The sequence below is a fragment of the Equus caballus genome, chromosome 5, assembly GCF_041296265.1.
Source record: "Equus caballus isolate H_3958 breed thoroughbred chromosome 5, TB-T2T, whole genome shotgun sequence".
Lineage (NCBI taxonomy): Eukaryota > Metazoa > Chordata > Mammalia > Perissodactyla > Equidae > Equus > Equus caballus.
Window position 1 is genome coordinate 2278335 of NC_091688.1, and position 23627 is coordinate 2301961.

At 55.4% G+C, this 23627-nt stretch overlaps 1 protein-coding gene and 2 long non-coding RNA genes across 9 annotated transcripts in view; 2 read left to right on the forward strand and 1 right to left on the reverse strand.

Moving 5' to 3' along the window:
- LOC111773428 (uncharacterized) overlaps positions 1-3393 on the forward strand; it is a 25530-nt gene extending 22137 nt beyond the window's left edge. For both annotated transcript variants that reach the window (XR_011438952.1, XR_002807803.2), the window contains exons 3-6: positions 26-95; positions 565-715; positions 907-1005; positions 1580-3393. This is a non-coding gene — a long non-coding RNA (uncharacterized lncRNA). The remainder of the gene's footprint in view (positions 1-25; positions 96-564; positions 716-906; positions 1006-1579) is intronic.
- Positions 1-17941, reverse strand: part of SLC26A9 (solute carrier family 26 member 9) — a 27036-nt gene extending 9095 nt beyond the window's left edge. For 2 of the 6 annotated variants that reach the window (XR_011438949.1, XM_023640425.2), the window contains exons 1-12: positions 17854-17941; positions 10250-10392; positions 7482-7621; positions 7270-7380; positions 6445-6620; positions 4788-4952; positions 4067-4219; positions 3665-3747; positions 2740-2887; positions 2336-2449; positions 2059-2136; positions 1420-1515 (exon numbers count right to left, since the gene is read on the reverse strand). Coding sequence is in view for 3 of the 6 variants with exons in the window: in XM_023640425.2 (XP_023496193.2) it covers positions 1420-1515; positions 2059-2136; positions 2336-2449; positions 2740-2887; positions 3665-3747; positions 4067-4219; positions 4788-4952; positions 6445-6620; positions 7270-7380; positions 7482-7621; positions 10250-10374 (1389 nt within the window). In the remaining 3 variants the exon portion in view is untranslated. Of the gene's footprint in view, positions 1-1419; positions 1516-2058; positions 2137-2335; positions 2450-2739; positions 2888-3664; positions 3748-4066; positions 4220-4787; positions 4953-6444; positions 6621-7269; positions 7381-7481; positions 7622-9306; positions 9487-10249; positions 10591-17853 lie in introns of those variants that run through there. The other 4 variants (XR_011438951.1, XM_070267612.1, XR_011438950.1 and 1 more) reach the window with 3 other exon arrangements.
- LOC111773427 (uncharacterized) overlaps positions 11115-23627 on the forward strand; it is an 18158-nt gene continuing 5645 nt past the window's right edge. The window contains exons 1-2 of the long non-coding RNA XR_011438953.1: positions 11115-11229; positions 17513-17649. This is a non-coding gene — a long non-coding RNA (uncharacterized lncRNA). The remainder of the gene's footprint in view (positions 11230-17512; positions 17650-23627) is intronic.

Here is a 23627-nt window from a genome sequence, read left to right on the forward strand (position 1 = left end):
CGAGTTCCCTTCTCCTCCCTATCAGCTATGTGAGCAGGAGTTGCCTGACGCACAGAGGAGGAGCACTCACGCCTGCTTCCTGAAGCAGTAAAGAGGTGAGGAGCCGGAAGGTCCAGGCCCCAGCCCCGCGATGGGCGCCCAGCGGGCGGACAGCAGTTCCCTTTCTCATCTAAGAAGTGTGTAAGCCGGCCTCGGGCTCGACGCTTCCTGGTCTGATGGCTTGGGGCCTGATTGTGCGGGTGGGGGCAGGATTGGATGTAGTTTTGATAGTTTCCCCGTGTAGTCCTTTAGAGCCCCCCACATTCCTCTAAAGGAAGTGTCTGCCCGCATTCCTATAGGGAACTGTGAAGCTCAGATGGAAACCCAAAGCACTGTGTGTTATCAGGGACAGTGGTCATGGGGCGGGGGCGGGAGGGGGGCGTTGTTGGGATGTGGTGAAAGCAGATCCTTGGGGCGGGAGGTGGGTCATCATTGTTCTCCCTGTCCTCATTGCTCACCCAAGAGGGGATGGTGAGGGACCACTCACTTCTCTGGCTTTAAGGATTTCCTTCCTGTGTCGTGCAGGTGAGCTTCCTCCCCCACGAGCCCGAACAGCCCAGAGGTTTGCAGTCTAAGGCTTGGGATTTCCAATCCTCACTCTACTACTTACTACTTCTGTGGCTTTTGGCAAATTACTTAACCTCTCTGAGCCGCGGTTTCATCATCTGGAAAGGAGGTTAGTAAATCCTCTGTCACACGTTCTGGTGGGGCTTACGCAGGGATAAGGCAGTGTCGTCAGACCATGGTAGCTGTGTTACTACTGTGCAGTGGACGAGGCGCTGGGAGTGTCAGTCACAAGAAGCCCTGTCTGCTGATTGCTTTGTGGTTCCACGGTGCTTTCCCACCCTGCTCTCATTTATCCCTCAGAGCCAGTGTGTGACGCGGCCACAACTCCCGCCCCATCACCCACGAGGAAACAGCTCCAGAGAAGTCTGGTGACTTGCTCAAGACCCTGGGCCACTGGCTGTATGTTCTAGTGCTTTTTTTCTAAAACAATTTCTTTTTGCTTTCTATAAATCATAAAAATAATAATAGCTAAGTTTTATTGAACACAAGATACAATTCAGACAATGTGCTCCTTACTTGTATTATCTCATTTCTCCCTCATAAGCATACCTAAGTGGGTAGAGAGTGTAGAGTGCCTGTTTCATAGAGGAGGCAGCTCTGACTCAGAGGTTAAGGTGCTTGCTATTGGCCATGGGGCCAGTGCTGGCCGAGTTAGGATTTGAACAAAGGATGTCTCACTCCAAAACCGGGGTTCTAAACACTTGGTTATGCTAATTAGGGAGCAGCCACCCAGAGGGCTGGCGGAGAGGAGAGCTGGCAGGGTGAGGGACAGGAGGAGGGCAGGGGCACAGCGGGGAGCCGCCCAATACCTACACAGTCCAGCTTGCTCCTCCTCCACAGGTAGTAGGGGTCGGCAAGTTGCTTGAGGGAGTTCTTGAGGTTGACAGCTATCAGGGCTCCTAGCACAGACTGGGGAAGCAGCACATTGTTCCTTGTCACCTGAGATGTCCCCTTCTTCCTGTCCTTCCTACAGACACCTGACCCTGGAGCCTGGCAGGACACAGCTGGATCCCCAGAACACCTCCCAGGGCAGAGCCCCCAAGTCTCTGCATGCAGTCTTAGCCTAGGCACACATGTGCTCGAGCCACGGGCCCACCCTGGCCCCATCTTTGCCCCTCTTCTCTTCCCTCGTCACCAGACGGCCATGCCTGGAGCCCTTCTAGCCATAAACACTGGTTGGGGAATCGGCTCTGAGCTCAGAAGGCTGGAGTTTGAGACCAGCCCTGCACTGGTGAGCTGTATCACCTTGGGCAGATCACTTAGACTCTTTCAGCCTCAGTTTCCCTCACCTATAACATGGGGAGAGTAAAACCTGCATTGTCTGTTTCACAGATTGTAATCAGGACAAAGGGTGACAATGATGGCACTTGGTAATCTGTCAATGCTACACGGCTCTTAGGGATTGTTCTTACTGGAGTCTCGCTGGCCTCTGCTCTCCCACGGGGCTCTTACCTTGGGGAGGGCGTACAGATAGGATCCCAGGACCAGCATGGTGATCATCACCACCAGAGACACACACAGGCTCGCCACCTAGTCAGAGAGAGAGTTGGGAATAGGGAGCAGGGGTGAAATTCTTGCTTTCGATTTATTTCCAATGGCTGCCCTTGGTGGAGCGGGCACGAGGGACAGGGGCAGTTTGGAGAAGCAGCTTACAGGTGCCCGGGCTTCTCTGGGGCAATTGTTCTGCTATCCTCCCGCCCCTCCCCAACTCTCCTGGTACAGAACTCACCTGGGATTTTCCTCCAGCTCCATCTACAGCCAGAGTGACGGAAAGAGCACAGCAAATGACATGGATTTTAAAAAAGGAGCCAAAGAAGTTGCTGCAGCCCAGGGCAATCATCTCCTGTGGGGACAGGGGCAGGACCAGAAGCTGGAGGTTGGGGCAGCAGGGTATGGACCAAACAGAGTTGGCCATGCAAGCTGGACCTTGGGCCTAGGACTTGAAAGTGACCCTATTGCTATAAAGCTCTATGCTCCCAATCAAGCAGAAGTCAGTTCTTGGGGCCAGAGAGCCCTCCCCACTGGCCTGCAGCCTGCCTCACCTCAGCCCAAAGAGCCCCAAGATATCTCTTGCCAGGCCTCTGTGGGCCCTGGCCCATCCTGATCAGCCCTGCTGGGGGTGGCCGGACCTACCTGGTTAGAATCCACGTCATAGCCATGTTTGCTGGCCAGGGTCCTCCCCATAGCCAGGTTGATGACGTAGCCCACAATGGCCAGAGAGAAGGCTGTGCCAATCATATCCTTCCACTGAGAAACCACAGGCGACACGGGAGTGGGGAACCTGCCGAGGAGCCAGAAAGGAGGCAGGGCCCAAGGGTGTGAGGAGACGGAAGGCACTGTGGCCTTCATCAACCCACGGGGACCAGCCAGGCCCCACTGTGGACCAGGTCTTCCCACGAGTTACCCCTTCCAGTCTGAATCCTCAGTTCAACGCTGAGGGTAGCTACCCTTGCTCCTGTCGATGAAGCAGGAAACTGAGGCTTAGAGAATCTGACTCGTCCAAGGTCACAGAGCCAGTCAGTGGTGGGGCCTCATTTGTTGATGCCCAGATCCTGGGCTCTTTGTGCTCAGCAGTCCCCAGCGCCCAGCCCCCCAGTGCTGTGAGCCGAGCCCCCCCAGCGCCCCAACTTGCCTGCTCCGCCTCTGCAGCACCTGCACTGCCCTCGCCCTCCCAAGGCCCAGCGTGGCACAGACTGGGTGCTGAGTGGATTTTGTTGATCCTAACGGCTTCCTTTCCACGTGTATAAAAAGAGCCGATGCCTTATTACAAGGCAAAGAGCCAGAAAAGGGCTGATCAGAGAGGCATTGCTTGAACAGCATCTATCGAATGAGACTTTGGGGAGAGTGGCAGTTAAGACTCACTGTTCATGGAACAGCCAGCACTGGCTGGTTGTGTCGCTCTTCTTCATAATGTGTAACAGTGATAAAGCACATGAGCTCAGCGCCATCGAGTTTAGAATGCACTTTCACAGGCTCGTCTCATGTCAGTCTCTGAGCTCAGGCCTTTGTGGGGAGTGCAGTGGGGGTGGGGCCAGGCTTCCTGGCTACCTGGACTCACCCATGTTGGATCTCTCCCACAATCTGCATGTGATACTTTTTGGGCATCTTATAGCTCCCGGAGATAGCCGTTGCCACCACCACCTGCAAGCCCCAAAGTGGAGAATGAGGATTGGCTCTAAGTTGGGGCCAGGGCAGGGGCCTCTCCCAAGCCTCCCTGTGCTCTGAGGACCCCGAATCCCACTCCTCTGCCTCCCTGAGGGGGAACAACCTGAGGAGCGGGAAGAGTGGGAGCTGCACGCAGGGCACGGAACGGATTCACCCTGACTTCCTGCCCCACCGGCTGCCTGTTGGGGTGGGGAGGGTGGGTGGGGGTTCCCTTGGCCCTGGCTGGAACTGGATTCCTTTTATCACGGCCTCTCCAGCTTGGCCCCCAACACCTCAGTCCTGGCAGGGTCCTCACCACAATCATCTCTGTGGGGATGGGGAAGCGGATCTTGTGCATGTAGCGAGCATTGAGTTCCTTCACCAGCATCAGGAAGGCACCGCTGATGAGGGCGAAGATGAGCGAGGCGATGTTGGTGTCGGGGAGGCCTTTGCAGATGTCAATGAAGGTCTAGGGGAGACAGCACCGTGCTCCTGGGCTCCCACCTCCCCTTCCCATACCACCCCCACCCCTGGGTTTCTGATCCAGTGCGGGGACGTCCTCAGTGCTAACGGAGGCATACAAAAGCAGACTCTAGACCCTGGTCATCAACACCATCCCATCGTCCACCCCCTTTCCCAAAGGGCATGTTAGGAGTCCATGCTGGGATGGGAGTGCAGATTCCCTTTCTCTTTCTCTAGAAAGGATTCAAACTAAAGGAGGAGGGGTGGAGATTAGACATATGGAATGACTTCCCAGGCAGGGAGGGGTTGAGGCCCTGGATTGGGGAACTGATGGAGAGTGTACATGTCCTTTTCTGCAGGGATTCACCACAGAGAACCTCAGCAATCCCTCAAGGTCATGTGTTCGACCCTCCCTTCCAAAGTGGGAACCCCCTGGGAATCCTCTCTGAACAATGGGTCAGCCAGCTCTTGCTTGAGAACGTCTCACAATGAGCAGCTCACAACTTCTTAAAACAGTAAGCTCATGTGTCTGCTCGAGCCCCTCCCCATTTGCAGGGGTGCGTTCCCAGACTCACAAAGACAATGGACCCTGGGCCTGTGTAGGAGGGGACGGTCAGCCCAAAGATGTACTTGAGCACCGAGATCAGGATCTGCAGGCCAGCGGCAGTCATGAAGCCCCGGATGAAGGACTCGGAGAGGTAGATAGCCACAAAGCCGAACTGGACGAAGCCCAGGCCCATCTGTGAGGAGGGGTGGGGGGAGACGAGAAGGGTCAGCAGCTCGCACACCTGCCTGACCCGAACTCAGGGCTGGAGTTCCATGCAGCAGCTCTGCGGAGTGAGCCCCTTGTGACCTTGTCTTGCCCTTTACTGTGCCAGCACACCTTTAGTCCCTTGGGACACGGACCTCTTGTCACCCCACCCCTCTGGCTTCAGTTTCCTCATCTAGAAAATGAACCTGGCCCTCCTCCAGAGTTTCCTCTCTCAGTAGATGACACCACCATCCACCTAGTTGGCCAGCCCAAAACTTGGGAGTCATCCTCCCTCACCTCCCACATCCAATCTATCACCAAGCCCTGTTAACGCTCCTGGCGGAATGTTCCTTAAGTCTACCCCCATATCCACGGCCGCCTCCCAGGTCTCGGCCCTCAGCATTCTTGTCTGCATAGTCTCCCAACAGGTCCCCTGCCTTGATTCCAATCCGTCTCCCACCCATCACCTCTGTAGCCCAAATGATCCTTGTAAACTGCCAGTTGGACCCAAAGCTGCTGCTTAGGGGACAGACCCTAGACATCACTGTCTGGCCCCTGCCAACCTTTCTAGCCTCTTTTCTGGCCTGCCCCTTGAAGGCCCTCTGCCCTCCAGCCACACCAAACTCCTTGCCTTGTCATTCCCTGGTCAGTTCACACTCTCTCAGGCTCAGTGCTTTGGGGTGCCATTCCCTCTGCCTGGCCTGTCCTTCCGTGCCGTGTTCATTTGGCTACTGGTCAACTTCCACTCATCCTTGGAGACTCAGGTCAAAGGTCACCTCCCCTCCTGGAGGAGAGGCCTGCCCTGACTCTCTCTTTGATGTCCCCACAGCTGTTTGTACACAGTTGTCTTATGCTGCTTATCTCTGTGCCTACAAATTTATCTGTTGACGTGGCTGCTTCCTCTGCTGGGCTGGGAGCTCCTTGAGAACTGGGCCTCTTTCTTACTTATCTTTTATCCCCAGGGCCTAGCTCAGTTCCTGGCACAGTGAAACAACCAAAAAATATTAACTGAATGAGTGAATGGATGAAAGGTGCCCTCTGAGGTTGCTTCCTGCTCCTGCCTCTGTCATGCCGTGTTCCCTTCATAACTCCTAGCAGAGTCCTTTGCATGTGGTGGAGAAGCAGTTTATGTCACAGGTGATGCTGTGGCGTGGAGCAGAGAAAGCTGGGGGGAACCAGGGGTCTTAGAGAAACCGGAAAACTGTGCTGGCAGAGAGGTGGGCACTGGAAAGGGCAGTGGAGAGAGGCCATGAGTCTGACGGTGGTTGACTCAGGGCAGTTTTATTAGGTGCAGATGCTGGTCTCATGGGCCTGCTGGAGGCAGAGGAGGAGATGCTCTGACTTTTCAAGGCCATTTGTGGCCCCAGGAATGGGGAAGAGGGAGGAGGTAGAGCCCTAAATCAACTTTAACGTCAAAACTGGGGCTTTGAGGCAGGGGTGGGGCGGGCTGATTCCCTCCTGAGCTGGGGCTGTCCCCTCACCTGGATGATGGCAGTCAGGCAGGCTAGCGTTGCTGACACGTGCAGCCTCTCGGCCTCCATGGCCGCTGTGTCCACGTAGCTCTCATTGGTGGCATTGTCGAAGACCCGGAATTTCGACTCTGGGGCCAGCTGCAGACAGACGTTACCCACCAGGATGCTGATAACGGCAAAGGTACCTGTAGTGCCCACCCAGCCGGCAGAAGTCAGAAGTTTGGACCACACCCACGAAAACCAGAAAGGGGCCCAGGGATGCTCCCGACCCCCAGGGGGATGGAGCCCCATGCCTCCAGGGCTCCTCTCCAGCATAACCACCACTCACATCTCACCACGAGCTACACTTTTCAAGGGGCTTTCACCTCAACTCTTATTTCATTGGACACGTAAGGAAATGAGCTTGGAAATGCAAGCAGAGCCTGACCCAGAAACAGGCCTTGTGGCCAGGCCGTTTTCTCCATCTCGCTCTGCACCAGAGAGCTCAAAAAGTCCCTCCAGTGGCCTGCAGGGTCCAGCCTGGGAGTTAGATGATGATTTCTCCCATCTGTTTAGCACTTTGTGGCATATGGTATACCTTGTTCTGCCAAGTCTTCCGCACAGTCCAGGGAGGGAGACTGGACAGGTAATGCTAACTGAGTGTGCGGAAGCTAAGTGGTTTCTCCAAGGTCACAGAGGACCTGGGACTGACACTCACAGTGACAGTCTTTCCAGGGTTGAACACCAGTACCAACTAGAGGGGACTCAGATGGAAAATCACCCGAACGCCCTTTGCCACCCCACCCGTCCTCGTGGTCCAGGTCATCCCGCTTGCTGAGAGGGGAGAGGCCTCACCTGGCACCATCTGGTGTATGCCCCCCAGGAAGAAGTAGGTCAGGAGCGGGAAGAAAGAGGAGTAGAGGCCGTTGACTGCAGGGAGGTTGGCCAGCAGAGCAAACGCCATGCCTGCAGGGGACAGAGGCTGGAGGCTCGCGGCACGGCTGGGCTATGGGGGCTACGGGTGGGCGGGAGGGAGAGGAATAGGCCTGGCCGAGGGGACCCCTCACCTTGGGGGACCTGGATGCATCCACCGCTGAGGCCGCCAAGCAGGTCGGGGACCAGGCAGTCTTTGATCTTGTACTTGGGAAGCCAGGAGAGCACGGGGAGCAGCCCAAACACCGCAGCTTTGACTTTAGCTGGGGAACATCTGGAGGGAAGAGTGTAGGTTTCCAGTCAGCACTGCATGGCCAGACACGCAGAGTCAGTGAGGGATTACAGTGCCCTGTTCCCGGTCATCCACTCATTCATTCACTCATTCCTTCAAACTCCAGCGAGCACACGCACGGTGCGGTGTGTGGGGATCCTGAGGAGAAGACACGGGGACTTTCTCCTGGGTGTCATCAACACACCCAGGGTATCAGCTGGAGGTCTGGGAAGTCTACAAGGCTTGGGTTAAAGTCATGGACTTTTGCGGCAGCCTAGCCTTCCAAGAGGTCAAGTCTGGTCCCCACGCCAGATGGCCTTTCTCATCTGACTGAACACAGGCCCGGGCTCCCTGTTTTGGCTCCGACAGCATTCCGCACACCCTGTGTTGTAGTTACGTGTTTTTCATCTCTCTCTCTCTCTAGACAGCAGACCCACCATGGTGAGAAGTCTGGCTCTCTTACTCGTCTTTGTCTACCTTGCGCATTACACTGGGGTGCTTAGTAAATATTTGTTGAATAAATGAATGAGTGAGAGGATGGGCTGGTATTGAAACTCGGCCCAAGTAGGAGCTGCTGCCATCTTTCTCCACTGTCCCTGAGGGTGCACCTCTGCTGACCCACCCTGTTACGTGCGGTGATTTCAGGGCCTGACCTCTTTCCCCTGTTAGTTCATCCGCCGGGGAGGGAAGCCTGGGGAGCTGTTCGTTGGTCAATGCAGGGTGGGGAGAGTTGATCCCTGCCCTGTTTGTTGAACATCTTGAGGTCCTTTCAGAGGGACTCGGGAGCGGTAGGAACAAGGGCCTACTCACTCAGGGTGACAGCTGGCAAATTGATGACTGGAAGGGGTGGGAGGCTTTTCTTTTCCCAGTTGAGGGAACTCAGATACTCAGGGCCCATCCGGTGACTCACTGGCCTGCTCTGATTAGGCCTCCTTTCCTGCCCAGCACCAATTCTTCCTCTTTGCCGTTGCTCAACAATAGCAACACTGGGTCCCCTGGATGTCACCCAAGACCGAAATCAACACAGATGATGCTTTGTCCCCTGTGAAGTCTGGGCAGATTTTCTCTCCCCACCGACATTCCGTGGAACGGCATCACCATCAACATCTGACTCCCTGGTCTCCTTTGGGGCAGGTGGGTACCTCTCCAATGCCTGAGATGGTGGACGGCAAGTGGGACTGGTGGTAAATAGCTTAAAGCATCTCTAAAACCTTTTCCTAAGAGAGAAACTAGCCCTGCAGGAACTCTCTCAGGTTTGTCGCTGGCAGGGAAAACGGGAACCATGAATAGCGAGCTGGCTAGGGGAAGAAAAACAACCCAGTGGAGGGCTCGTCCATGCCCAGCCTTGCTTCAAGCCTGCCACATGTTGAGCAAAGCAATCTGAAGCCTAAGAGAAGAGCTGGAAACAGAAGCTGTACTGAGGCTCCAGAGGCTAAGAGGGAAGTGGACAGAGGGATTAGCTTTCTAGACATTCATTCACTCATTAAACAAATATTTATTGGCGCACCTTTTGGGTGCCACGTACCGTTCAAGGCTCTCGTGCCAGCCTCACGGGAATTGTTAGTTCCCTGCATCTCTTTATAGTTTTCGTCATCCTAATCTTTTGGGACAACAGCAGATACCCTCATCTCTTCAGCACAGAAAAAACCCAAACTTAAACTCTGGGCATCAAGGCTGGCGGAACCCACCTGTCCGAGGATACAGCTGTGGGGACAGTGCCTGAACACTGGGCACCAAGGCCTTGGCAGAGATGGAGCCTCCCAGGTGAAGTAGGGTTGGGCCGGAGCTTTTAGTGAAGACTCAAGTGGGTGATTCCCCTGGCCTGAACCAGTTCCACCTGCATCTCCACTTCAGCCATTGCCAGTGACCTGGATCCAGGTAACTGAATCAGCTGTTTCCCCAGGGGAGTGAGGAAGAGCAAGCCAGCTCACAGTGAGGCCTGAGCAAGGTCTGCCAAAAGTCTGGGAAGGGGGAAGGTGGCACTGGTGGCCTCGGGCTCCGGAGTATGGGTATGGATCACCTTGAGGAGCCCCTCCTTAGAGGTGAGATTTCACTACCCACCAGCACAGTTCCAGGGATCTAAGAGTGGAAAGAGTCTAGGGGCTGGTAGGATCACATCCTGGTAGGTACCCCTTAGGGGAGCCCATGAATTTAGGGGCCGCCTTTGGGCATTCTCTGGGCCAGGAGAAGGAAGGAGCATCCAGGAGGGAAAGAGGACAAAGGGCATGGGGTGGTGGTGGCTTCAGATTTTTCTTGATAAGGAGGGGAGAGGACATTGAAGTAGGGTCTCTGATGCTCCCCGCCCCCCACGCACAGCATGTCCACCTCCAGCTCCCTTGAGAACTCAAGAGAGACTTGAGTGGACTGAGAGTGTGGGGAGGCCTCATTGGGGGCTGGGATGCCCTACACTCTTCTGAAGCTGCGCTGGTCCTTGCTCCTACTCCTCACCCCCCATGGGGGTCTCAATACAGACAAGGTTGTAGGATCTTAAATTCAGGGTTCCAAACCTCCCCTCCCCAGGGCTTCCCCAAGGCCCGTCTTAGGGGTACTGGTGCAGGAACTGTGCCCTGCTGCTGGGAGGCTTTTGCTGGAGAGCAGAGGAAGAGGGGTCTGGGCTCTGGGCCACTTTACCTGAAGGTGTTGAGAAGTTTCTCTCCCACTGGGTATGTCCGGTCCTTCTTTTCAAACTCGTCATCGAAGAGGGTGAGAGAGTATGCGGCTCTGTCTACCACGTAGCGAGGCCTGGGCTGGCTCATGTCTGGGGCATTTACGAGCTTTGGGAGAAGCAGAGTAGGGATGATGAGGGGCATCCCTCCCCTGTGCCAGCTTGGGCCTTCTCTTGCTAGTCCTCGCTGCAGCAGAGTTTTATTCTGGTCTTCTCCGCCCCCAGCCAGCAAGGTGCCTCCCTTCCCTCTTCCAAGTCTTTCCGTCAGACTCACTTCTTTTGGTGGCCTTCCTTCTCAGGCACAGATGATGCACACACTTGCCCTGGCTGTTTTGCTTGGTGCCCGGCAGATGGCTGGCACTCCACACCTGTGACATCACTGCCACCCCCACCGGACACCAGACAAAAAGGAGGTGGGAGCACAAGGGCAGGAGTCACAGCTGGGCTTCATCCCCTGCCCGACCCCCCAGTCCTGGTGCCGCTAAGCCCCTCTTCCTCCTCAGGCCTCAGTTTCCCTGGCAGAAAGGCTCATGCCCTTCAGCTTGGAAGAAATAGAGAAAACAGCCTGCCCAGAGGCAGGGGGATGGCTGAGGTGACCTCAGGAGGACCCTTCTTGAAGGAGATGCTTAGGACTTCACCAACAGTTTTCCCGGAGTGTGGGGGGAGACAATGGCGTGTTTGGGGAAATCAGGATGGTCTGGCAGCTGGCTCTCCCACGCCTTCCTGTGCCTAACCTTTCCCCCACCCTTGTGTATGGTGTTTCTCTCCTCCCTGCTTTTTGCGCAACCTTGCTGACGTTCTGGGAGCTGAGCAGGGCAGAGCTAAGTGCTAGGGCCCTTGAGGCCCAGAGGAGCTCCCTGTGGGAGCCTGCCCTCTCCCTCCTCCGATACCGGTCCCCCTCCTGCAGCCTGGAGGGCCTCAGAGGAAGATGGGGGAGAGGACAGAGGTGAGGCAGTCTCAGAGGGAGGATGTACATTTGCGGGGTGGGGAGGGTGGGGTGGCTGTGGCCAGTTTGGCAAAATGGGGTGGAAAGTGAGACACCGCACAGGGGGCTAGGAATGCCCCTCACTTCATAGGGGAGAACCTGGGTGCATGGGGGTTATCAGAGGGGAGCAGGCTGGTTGATACTTTTCGTGGGAAAGAAAATGGGCGAAGAAAAATAAAATCTTAAAAAAAAAAAAGGGGGCCGGCCCCGTGGCCGAGTGATTAAGTTCACACACTCCGATTTGGTGGCCCAGGGGTTTGCCGGTTTGAATCCTGGGCACCGACATGGCACCGCTCATCAGGCCATGCTGAGGTGGTGTCCCACACGCCACAACTAGAAGGACTCACAACTAAAAATGCACAGCTATGTACCGGGGGGCTTTGGGGAGAAAAAGGAAAAATAAAATCTTAAAAAAAAAAAAGAAAAGAAAAAGAAAATGGGGGGAGAGATGAAAAGTGCGTTGGCTGAGGGCCAGAAACCTGGGTTCTAGTCCTGGCTTTGCGGTGAGGTGGAAGGGGCGGCGCTCCCTCTCTGGGCTGCAGGCTCCTTGTCAGCAAAAGGGGGTAACATGTCCATCTCGTGGGGTTTTGAGGATCGAATGAATAAAGGGACAAGAAAGGGTTATGTAAGATGTAAAAAAGGAGGCAAATGGGAGTTGTGATTATTCATAAAATTGTGCCCAAGCTGACATAAGCTAGGTTGGTGCATTCCATTCTTTCGGTCCCAGGAGCCATGGTCCAGGAGGACCTATAAGCAAGAGTTGGATGGCCAGCCAAACCTCACGGATGATACCCAATTGGAAGGGAAGTGGCAGATGAACCTGCCTGCCCAGGGTGAAGCACCTGTACCTGGCCCCTTGCCTGGTGCTTAGTATGTGCTCGATATATGTTTGTTGAGTGAATCAATAAATGGTGTTTTGGAGAAGACATGGGCAAAAATGAGTAAGAACAATGGCATATGAGACATTTCAGTGGGAGAAGTAAGAGGCAGAGTGGCGTAAGGAAGACACCACACGTTTTAGAGCCAGAAGGACCTGGGTTTCAGAGATTCAGTTTCTTCATCTGTAAATGGGAGTAATGACAGTCCCCGGTGGTTGCTATGAGGATTAGATGAGATCACGAGTGTGAAGTGGCTGGCCTTCCAAGGACACCCAGTCCACGGTTACAGCGATGATTACTGTTATTAAGATGGGAGGGTGCATCCTTCCTCTTAGGAGAGACTATTCGGAGGCTTCCAGCCCTTCACCCTCCAGTGAGGCTGGGTGGCCTCACTCTCCTTCCCCTCCCCACCCTCCCCGGGGCTGAAGGGGTCTGGCTTTCCAGGTGGTTTGCCTGGCTGGCCCTTTGGGAGCAATGAGGGCGAGTGTGACCCTCTGGAGGGACCCATAGCTCCAGCCCAGCTTCAGAGACAGACTCGTCGTTTGGGGAGTCTATGCTGGGCCACTGAAGAGACCACTTGCAAAGGAATAGCCGAAATTTTCAAGGGGGCTGAACCAGAGAGGAGAGTCCTTTGGAAAAGGGATGATGGGAGATCTTGCCTCCAAGCCAGCCAGCAGGAAGTGATCCCTGAAGCCCCTCCCCTGGCTGCTGTCAAAGGCTTAAGTTCTGGTGGTGTGTTTGTGGGGAGGGGGATGTTAACATCTGATCCTGCTAAGCCCTGCCAACGCGGCTCCCTGCCAGCCCGTTCTCTGCATTTCCTCAGTGGCACGTTTCTTCCTGTCACCCACACTTGTCCCTGCCCTTTCTCTCCCCACAGCCTCCACATTCAGTTGTTCATCAAATCCCATTGCTTTTTCCTTCCCGTGTCTCTCCTGTCCCCCACTCCCTCAGGTCTTATCTCGCACCTGGGCTATTGCCTTAGCCGTCTAACTCACTTCCCCAGCCCACACCCCCTGCTCAGAAACCTTCAGCTTCCTCGTTTCCAGGAGGATCAAGCCCAAACTCCTTACTTTGTCATATTTGTCCTTTTACCACCTGGCTCTGTTTTGGTGGACTCGGTAGGTTTCTCAGCTGGGTTCCCCTGCACCGTCCAGCACCCCCAAACAAGCTTGGCTCAGTTTAACATCCGGGGCTTTCTGCCGGAGACTCCCGGAAAGTCTGCACTCTCCTCCGTACCTGAATGCCCTGACTCATTCTGCCTTTCTGACCTGGCCATCCTTAAGACCTGCTTCTGTTCCTCCTCCGCCCTCTCCTCCTTCCTCCTGCCTTCCTCTCCCTTCTCTTCTGTGAAGCGTTTCTTGGCCACCCAGGCCCGGGGATCTCTGTGTCCTCAGATCTCCTTTACTTGGACCTCTCCACCTGTATGCCAGTGTTGGCTTTGCCCACTCCTGCCTGTCACTTCCAGGGAGGGGAGGGAGGAAAGGAGGCGATGGTGCCGGAGAGCGCAGGTGGATGACTCAGGACGGTTTCTGCCCCTGTGGGCTGGCTTCCTACTGACAGGGACGAGCTGCTTGGGGAGTTCCCGCTTACACAGGTTAACAGAGGGGAAAAGCTCCCTTGCTTTACTGGAAGGCAAGTCTGTCCCTTTCCCCACCTGCTCTACCCATTGCGTTCCAGAAATAGGGTGTTGAACCTGGGGTTTTTCCCAACCCAGAGTTTGTGCTATGTACAAAAAAACGAGAACCCAGCAGTCAGCTGGACTCAGGAAGTTTTCCGCAGAAGGGAACCTGGACTAGGCTGGTCCAGTCCTTTCGCTTTGTGGATGAAGAAACTGAGTCTTAGAGAGAGGCTGGTATGGGAATCTGAACCAGGCCTTCAACTTCAGCTCAAGTGCTCCTGTTGAAAGGGTCCCAGACCTTCCAAGGATGACCCTGGTCCTGCTCTCTGGGGATTGTCCTCTGAGTGGCATCCAGAGTGCCCTTTTTGGACCACTCTGGCGACCTTCCACCCCAGCTGATGAGACAGGACTTCTGGGTTCTGCTTCTCGTCTTGAGGGCTCTCTGTGGGTTCTGACTCCTCTCCTGGCCTCAGCTTTCCCAGGACAATGAGAGGCATACAAATCTGCAGCCACAGGAGCTGCGGCCCCCCCTCAGGTGAGGAGGTGCCCTGGTCACATTTCCTAATTCCAAGCAAAGGGGTTGAGGTGGGGTGGGACTTAGGAGGGGAGGTTACTTCATCCTAGCCAGTCCTTCAGGCCAGGAGGAAAGCGGGGTGGGGAGGGGGACAGGGTGAACCAGTGTGGGGAGGAGGCCCTGCCTCTCCTAGATGGGCTCCCGGGGTTCTGAGAGTGAAGAGGCCCCCAGGGACCCTCAGAGAGAGTTCCTACAATGCCACGTTAGGGGTAGAAGATGAAAGAGGCAGCCAGAAAGGAAGAGGTGTAGGGAACCTGACGACTTGATCCTTGGTTAAACACACACACACACACACACACGCACACACACACGCACGCACACACACACGCACGCACACACACGCACACACACACGCACACACATGCCATCCTGAGGAGTGATGTCAGCGTCGCTGAAAGAAGTCGAGTGCTCTGTTCCCGTGGGTGTGTGTCCCCACCCTGCCTCCCTCAGTGTCAGCCCCTCCACCGCCTCCCATCCCCCACGGCATTGGGATAAATAGCAGGTGCCGTGTGACAATACTGAGGAACAAAAGGGTGCCCCTGCTCCTCCCCTACTGTGAAGGACAGGAGGGGCAGGTCCTGAATTGCTGGAAAGACCTAGGGGGGTGCTGTGGGGCTTAAGAGAAGTAGGGGCGAGAGGGGAAGAGCAGAGGGTCGCAGAAGAGGGGTATGGACAGTTCCCAAGGCTGGGCAGGGGAATGGGGTCACATCTGGGGCAAGGGGTCTCCAGGGGTCTTGCAGAGCTAAGGAGCTGGCAGCGGAGGAGGGGGGTTGGGGGAGTGGACAAAGGGGAAATGGACTCTGTAGGGGGGGCACAGGCCAGAGCAGATCAGATCCCCTCCTGGGCTTCTCCAGGACCCCTCATCAGAATCTTAATTCCCCCACAGTGAGCTCACACAAAAGACAGCCCCCTGGAATCTCGTCTCAGTCGTGTTTCTGACCAGGTCTGTCTGCACCGTCAGAAGACTGTGGGCAGAGATGGGCTTGGGCCTCATGCCCAGGTCACTCCACAGAAGGCCCGGCCGCAGTCAGCGTGCAGCAGATCCTACCTGTGTTACTGCTACTTTTACTACAGTTACGCTGGTGGATTCTTCCTTGCTCTGCAAACTCAGGCCGGTCACTCTGCCTTCCTTTTCCTATTTGCCCCTGTACACATCCCCCAACCCTGCCACACACTCTTGTCCTCCAAAATTTCCTGGGACTGGTGAGAGGAAAAGAAGAAAATCTTTCTTGATGAGGGCAGGACATCTGGCGGGCAAGGGAGGCAGGGAGCCCGCTTGTGGGGTTTCGGTCAGGTCTGGAGGTGATCCTGTCATTGTGGCCCAGGCTGACTTCCTCCTCAGCCCTGCTTGGTGTGTGTATGTGGTGGGGGGGGGGTTTCTCTGACTTGCGCATGTGCCAGGTACGGAGCGCCCTGGCTTGGCCAACCCACCCTGGCTTCTTATCACCGGTCCCTGCCTGGAGATCGCTGTGTTCCGGGGAAAGGAAAGGTCACTTTGAGTCTCCCCTTTGCTCTAGCTGCTGGTTCCTCCCCGCCTCATCCAGGGTGGGAACCACAGGGAAAGGGCCACCTCTGAGTGGCCGGGTGGGCTGGAGTGGAGCGGGGCTGGGATAGGAGGGTTGGGTCTCAGCTGAGGACCGTGTCTGGAGTGACAGTGCAGAGGCCTGTGGGTCTCCAGGGCATGTTATCAATACTGCTTTTATTTCTACTGTCCCCGTGTTTCTGGGGACAATTCCCACCCCTCTTCGCCCCCCAATTCCTCATCAGTAATGTCGGGAGAGGACAAGCTGTCGCAGAGTTGCCTCCCTGCGCTTGGGCTGCTCCAGGGCTGGTGTCTCCCGTAGGGGAGGGATTCCCTGCACCACTCCCTGAATGCCCACTCCTCATCTCCAAGCCTGCTCTCCTCTCCCTCTCTGCTTTCCTTACTGGGCAGGGGGCGTGGGTGCTGGGCTGAGGAGATAAGGTCCAGCAGTGAGATCTGCCCAAGGTCGTGGGCTCCCTGAAATGGTCCTTTAAGGTTAGACTCCGAGATGTCTGTAAGGACACAAGGGTTAGTCTTGCCTGGAAGCCGGTGAGTGGATGAGGAGACCAGAGAAGGCCTGGGCCACTCTAGTTCAAGGAGTCCAGAGCTCGGTCAGCGCTGTGCCATCCCTCATTCCTCCAGGGGGCTCCCTGGGGTCAGACTCCGGCTGTTTATTTCAATTCCACACACGTTCTCTAAATGCCCACTACAAGCTGATGCCTGGGAAGACTCTGGACATTAAGAGAGAAAAAGAGTCGGACTCTGCCCCCAGGGTTTCCTGCAAATGAGCCTCCAGAGTAGTGGACCGGGCCCTGGCAAGTGCCTGGGAAGGCCATCCTGGTGCGGAGGAGGCCTGTGTGCTGGTCTCCGTGTGGCCCGAGGAAGCTCTTTCCAGGTCTGAATGCCAGATCCGAGGGGAGGGAGTGGGGAGCGCTGCGGGGCTCTGGGAGAGGGGTGTCTGTGTGAGGAGGCCATCCAGGGGCATAGTCCTCATGGGGCTGCTCTGCTTGGGACAGCATCCACTCTGAGGGGCACACCCTTACAGTCACTCTTCCTTCTGGTGCTCAGACCCATTGGGGCCAAGGGTAAGTGGGAGTTTATGCTAGGATGATAAAAGCTTTGCTTGACCTAGGCTGGGGACCCCGTGAGCTGGTTTTGAGGAACGGGAGCACTTCCTGAGTGTGACTTGGGATCCCTCAGAGCTGCAGGATGAGGGGTTGGGAGGCCAGAAGCCTGTGGAGCTGGCCTAAACCATTGTCCTAGCCCAACTCCTCCTGTGTTAAAGCATTCACCTGGGACACTGGTCCCCTGGGTCCTGCTCCCCCTGCCTGAGGGAGCTGGCCCCTGGCTTGCCCTCTCCTAATCCTCGGTTTGCCCTCCTTCCACCTCTTCCAATTTCTCAGGATTAATGGGGACAAATGAAATTTCGTGCAGCCCAAGCAGGTACCCCAAGCTGGTGGAGAAGTGAACGAGTGAAAGAGGACATCGGGGGGGGCAGAAGGAGGGGGAGACAGCCTCGCAGAGCAGGCCGGTGAGCCAAGCATTAAGAGCTTCTTGCTTCCAAGACTTGAAAAGAAAAGGGAGAGGTGCATCCAGCCCCTTCAAAGGCTGGTGCCGAGGAGGGTCCAGCATTTTTGTTCTCTCCTTTGCAGAGCAAAGAAGCCCTTGCAAAGGAGCTGGCTGTTTCGCCTCACTCCGTTTTGGTGTCTGGCAGAACTTCTCCACCAGACCTCCCATCCTGCAAGCTCCCTTCAGCCTCCAGCTTTGCAGCTGAGGTCCTTACATGGAGGTGAGGACCCCCCTCCAGAGGTGAAGAGCTGGGGCTGCTCTCACACTCAGGGGCTGGAGCGCCCTAGCCACTTGTGCTCAGATTGGCAACCAACCTACCCCCACAACCGGTTGGCTCCTGTCATCCCTCCTCTCAGTACCCCCAGCGCCCACCCTCTTCGAGGGATGACCCCCAGCCCGGCGGCATGGCCTGGGCGGGGCTTACCGGCGGGTGAGGGGGCCGCTGGGCAGGGCTGCAGGTGTGCCTGGGGAGCGGGCAGCTGAAAGGTGTTCCAGAGGTGTGCGGAAGGGCTCTGCCCAGATAATCCAGGGAGGCGTTTATAAATACCCTCACCTCAGGGCCACGGCGGGGCCGGCTTCTGATTGGCTCCGAGGGGAAGTGGTTTTGAACACTACACCATAGCTAAGCCTGAGGAGATAGGAAAAGGAGATAAGGGGGAAAAGGTCCCAAATGAACAGCCCTTTTTTTGTTTCACCTGAGGAGCAGGGCTGTTTGATGGGAGCTTGGCACTTCCTAAATCCACCCCGAAGACAATAGGTCACATTCAGCGGGGCCCCTGCTCCACAGGCTCCCCCAAGGCGGCCAGCGGAGGCTGAGGAGGGGACAAGGCAGACCCCTCTCTGAGCTTGCTGTCCTGCTGCTTACAGGGCTGAGGTCAAGCCAAATAGCCTCTAGGACAATGGGACCCATTGAGGCCCCCCGAGGGGTGGGGTCCTCGGGCTGCTTGCTTTGAAGGTTGGAGATCGGGGGTCGGGGCGGGGGGGTGGGGGGGACGGGACGGTAGACCTCTGAGCACCCTTGACGAAGGGGACGAGCCATGTCTAGGAGGCCCTCAGGGCACTTGGGAGGTTTGGGGCTGTGGTGGAGACCTGGTTCCCAGTTTTGTCCCCAACCTTAAGTCACTTGTAAGCTCTGCACCTTGGTCTGTCCACTAGGGCAATAGGGAAAGTATTCCTCGCCCTCCTAAGGTCCCGGGTAGGGTGCAGGGGGAGCACGGGGGTTTGGGATATGGTGAAGGAGCTCATGAAGCTGGACTTACAATTACATGTAAGGTGACCTGAAGGCCAGCAAACCTCTAATTCATAGGCTTCTGTCACTTCCAGGAATTAATGTACCCCTGGGTCCTGGCTCTGCCCAGGCTGCTGCCTGCTGGCTGAGTCGGAGCTGCCTGCCTATCCTGTGGCTGTTGAGCACTGTGTGAGAGCCTCATAAGTTGGATAGGCAGGTTGGGGGAGTGTCTGGACATTTCTCCCGGGAGAGAGAGTCCCCCCCAATGCCAGGAGCCCCTTCCTTTGCGACCTCTGGAGCAGCACTGCCCTAGTCCTGAATTGTCCTTGCATCTCTCCAGAAGAAAACAGCGGCTCTGAGGTGGGCTGGAATCAGTACAGGGGGCTTCAGTGGGGCACCCCTGGGAGTGAGGGTAAAAACACCCCTAGGAAGGCAAAATGAACTAGCTTCAGCATGTAATAGGGATACAATAAATATTTCTTGAGTGACTGAAAGGGTGAATTGTCTGCAAGCCCAGCCCAAGGGAGAGTTTATAGCTGTGTGGCTTGTGGGGACTAGGAAACACCCGAGGTCACTCAGAGTTGTCAGGGTGTAGCCAGGGGCCTGAGCATGGCTGAAGAAAGCTAGCGTGCAAGCCACCCAAGCATGCCCTGTCACCTACAGGAGGAGGGATGTGTGCATGGACACTTCCTCCAGGGACCTTTCCGCAGGCCCCTGCACGGGCTTGGCAGCCCTGTTCCCACGGCTCCCTCTCTGTCACCATGGTAACAACACACTGATCACAACACCGTGGTAACAACACACTGATCCCCCTGATGGTAGCTACACGTTCAACTGTCAGTCTCTTTCCAAAGACTGTGGACTCCAGGAGGAGGGCGGGGCATTGCCTGTCCATTCTCTTTTGTATCCCTACCATGTAGCCCAGGGTCTGGCACTCAGTAGGAGCTCAGTGTAGACTTATGGGATTGATGAATGACTGTATGATGGAGTTTTAAAGGAAGCAGAGCCAAAGGGCAAGAATTTGTCCACATGTCTCCAGTATTGTCCAGTGGTGTGGGTAGCCTGACATGTTCTAAACTTTGGGCAGGCAATTCCTAGAAAGCAGATGAGTCATCGAGCTCTCCCTATAGCCAGGTGACAGTGGACATCAAGCTCAAACAACTGAGTCCCCTTGCTGAGATCCCATGCCTGCCAGGGAAACTTCCAGTTGTAATTTGGTCCCTTCAGAGCAGAGAATGCACTGCCCAACTGATCAGAGCATCTGGGGCTACCTGCAGGTACATGTCTCTCTTTTAAACGACCGCAGGCATTCTGGTCTAACAGTTGGTCTAGTGTGAGTTTTGTAAATGTGAGTTGATCTCCCCTGAGTCTGACTGACTTTCTGTAGTAACACTTGGCTTTCACATGGGTTTCACATGGGTTATCTGGTTTAATCTTCATAACAACCATGTGATGTAGGCACATTGCTCTCATTTTTCAGATGAGGAAACTGAGGTTGACTGAAGTGACTTTCCCAAGGTCACAAAGACCTGGACGGAAGAGGCAAGACTCTAACTTGGGTATTCTGGCTTCAAATGCTGTGCGTAGTCCATTGTGTCACTTTAACTTTTGAACCTGCAGAGCTAAGGATGAAACCTCATACAAGACCCCACCTTTGAGACACTTTCAGCCTCCCTTTCAGGCGTATCCCCCAAGGTAACCTGGATGAAGGTGCTGGGGGCTCCAGAACACTTTCTGGGGTTGGGAGCTTGTTGGCTCTCCCCCCCCAGCCCTTTTCCTATTGTCTCAGCAAAATTCTGGGCAGGTAGATTTTGCATAATGGGGCAGGAGGGATAGGTGAGCCCAGGGGTTCCTCTGAAGTCACCAAGAGAGATGGACAGAATCTGGGGACTAGTCATGGGTGGGAGACCTAGGAAGGAGGAAGCCAGATCAGAGGTTAGAGCAGCAGAGGACAGGAGGGAGAGAGGCCGATGGCTCAAAGGGCATCTTGGATAGAATTAAACTGTGGGGCGGAGTTAGGGCTTGTGGGGGGATAGCAAAGATGCAGAGAGACACACAGACAGATAGCAGAAATAGAAATACAGAGAAAAAGAGGCTCAGAAAAAAAGAGAGAGGGGCAAAGAACACATTAACATCCAATGCAACTCAGTCTGGAGCTCTGTTGAATCATCGTCTGCTTTTCATGGTGAAAGCAGGTGAGCATCCACACCATACCTGTCTCTGGAGCAATACAGAGTCTCCTTGGTAGCAACCTACTCCTCCCCCACCCCAACATTTGCAAGCTGTATTCATTCATCCATTCATTCACTTAAAAACTGTTAGTGAGTGCCAGGTTCTTGTCCTGGGGATACCGAGAAAAATAAGGCACAACCTCTGCCCTGAAAAGGTCTCACTCTGGTGGGGAAGCAAGGAGGTGACAAGACCGTTGTCCCATGGGAACACAGAATGCTGCGAGAATGCAGAGGAGAGGCACCTGGCTCAGCCCTCGAGGAGGGAAGGAAGGGCAGGGAAGCTGTCCCCCAGGAGGGGACACAAAGGGCCCGCGGTGACCAGAGCCTGGAGACCCGAGTGCTAGACCCAGGAAGAAGCAGGATGGGGGCTGCCCCTGGAAGCATTATTTGTAGAAGGGGTTTCCAGCTTGTCCCCAAGCCCTCTGACTTGTGATTCCGTCCAAGTTTCTCCGCTTTAAAGCACATCTCTGTGTTGCCCTCCGATCCAGAGCTTGGCCATCCTCCAACCCTATTCTTCCACACATCTCAACACACACACGCACACGCACCCTCACTTATTCATACCAAACAGGGTTTGGGGATTTACTGAGTTATGCAGATAAATCTTAAGTATTCACAAAGTACCCTCCTGACACACCTCACCCTTGAGCTGGTCCAGCTAAGGAAAAGCTAGTTTTCAGATTAGCAAACTGAGGCTGTACCCTCAAGAAGGAGACTCATTCTGCCACCTCTGTCCATCCTTGGGCCTCTGGTCTCATCTGCACCTGCTGGCTTCTTGCTGTGTGCCCCGTGCGGGGCCTGTGCCAAGAGTGTGGGCAGGATCATGTTTTGGCCGGAGCAGCCCAGTGACTTAAGCAAACACTTCAAAGCAGGAGACAGAAAAGTGTTCACCACGCTGCCCTGCGGTGGCAGGATGACCTGGCCCCGAGGCTGCCCATTGCATGAGTGCCTGGGAACTGGTGGGCTTCAGAGCTCCCCAAGGAAAGGCAAATGCTCCTCTCTGTCCCCAAGGAAGCCAGAGGCTCCATGCCCTGGCTGTGAGCATCCTCGGCCAGGAGACCGGGGTGGGGGAGCGGCAAGGTGAGTAGGGCGATGCCAACTTGTGTCTGGTTTTTGGCTCAAGGAACCAGAGCTCTGGCCGTGTGCCTGGCACTGTTCTAGGCACCGGGGACACACGACCCATGAGAGCCAGTCCCCGAGAGGTCAAGGCCCTGAAAGGAGCAGGCAGAATGAGGCTTCTCAGAACACACACATGACAGAGCTGGGGACAATATGTTGGAAGAAATCTTAGGATGGGCTCTGAACTGTGGAGGGTAAGGATAGGACCTGTCTGGAGAGAGTCAGATGGGAGTTGGCCAAGACCCCCAAGCATTTGAGGCCAGAGGAGAGGGAACGCCACGGAGCCGTAGAATGAAGAGAAGAGGAATGGGCCTTAGGGTTCATCTGAGTCACCTCTCTATTTTACAGATGAGAAAGCCGAGGTCCCAGAGATGAGAGGGACCTGCCTAAGGTTGCCCAGAGAGGCAATGTCAGAGCTGAGGTCGGTGCTCAGGTGACACAGGACCCCAGCCTCTCCCTCCAGCATGGCCCTGCAGCACAGATCAAGCTCTCCCTCCACAAGGCGGGCTTGAGGCTCCTTGGGCACCCCTCCTCCTTCCCATTCTTGGTATCACTCAGGTGTTACCTGGAGACACGATGCTTTCTCGAGGGGGACGGCTCTTCTTGCTGAGCACCAGCCGACTTTGTTAAAGGAGAGATTTAGGGGAAGCAGGTCTGTGGTTTCAGGGCCCGGGAGCCCAGGGGGATGATTCCAGACAGAAAAAAACGATTCTGCTCAGAACCAGGAATTGGTGGACCGGGTGAGGGTGTTCGAGGCAGTTCACACTGCCCTGGGAATGCTGAGAATGAAGGTGGGGGAGGTTCCCCAACATCCAAAGTGCGTTCCAGGCTGTCAAGGTTGACAGATAGGCCTCCTGGCTGCAATTCAGGCTTTGGGGCCTTAAGCCAGGCACATGTTAATCTGGGTGTAGGTGCTGCCTCTCTCTATGGGCGGGGTGTAGAGGGCCTAGACTCCGATTCAGGGAGAACTGAGATAGCTGGAGAAACATGGAACTGATGGTCTTGGATTGCAGGCCTCACCCTGCCTCCAGGATCTAGCTTGGGTAGCAAGAGAAGTAGGTCAGGCTGGGTTGTTTCGTGACCTTGGGAAAGTCATAGGACAACGATGCCTTCCCATTTCCCCTTTCCTATCCCACATTCTCCAGGAGAGAATAAAACTGGAAGGTTCCTGTCACTCACCACCTGGTCCAGCCACCCCACTCTTCCTCCTGATTGCCCTTGACCACTCAGGCCTCTCTTCTCTGAGTGGTGGCAACTGGACACTCTGAAGGCCTGAGCGGCCAAAGGTGAGGGTTCCAGGTCTCCTAGGTTTTGTCTACCCAACAGCTCCTTGAAGTCAGGGCCTATGCCACGGGTACCAGAGAGGCACTGGGATATAGTGGGAAGAGCAAAGACTTGAGGTTGAAGTCCTGACTCTGGGGTTGCTAGTCATGTGACCTTGGGCAAAGGATTAACCTCTTTGTGGCTCACTTTGTTCGTCTGTGAAAGGGAACACACGGCAGAAAGGAAATGCTTCTGTAAGGCAAGTTCCTTTCCTTCGGGCACACACGCTCCCCGCGGATGAATGCGTACTGCACTGCCATTCACTCGTCTCCATCATCTCTCTGATACCCGGCTGCC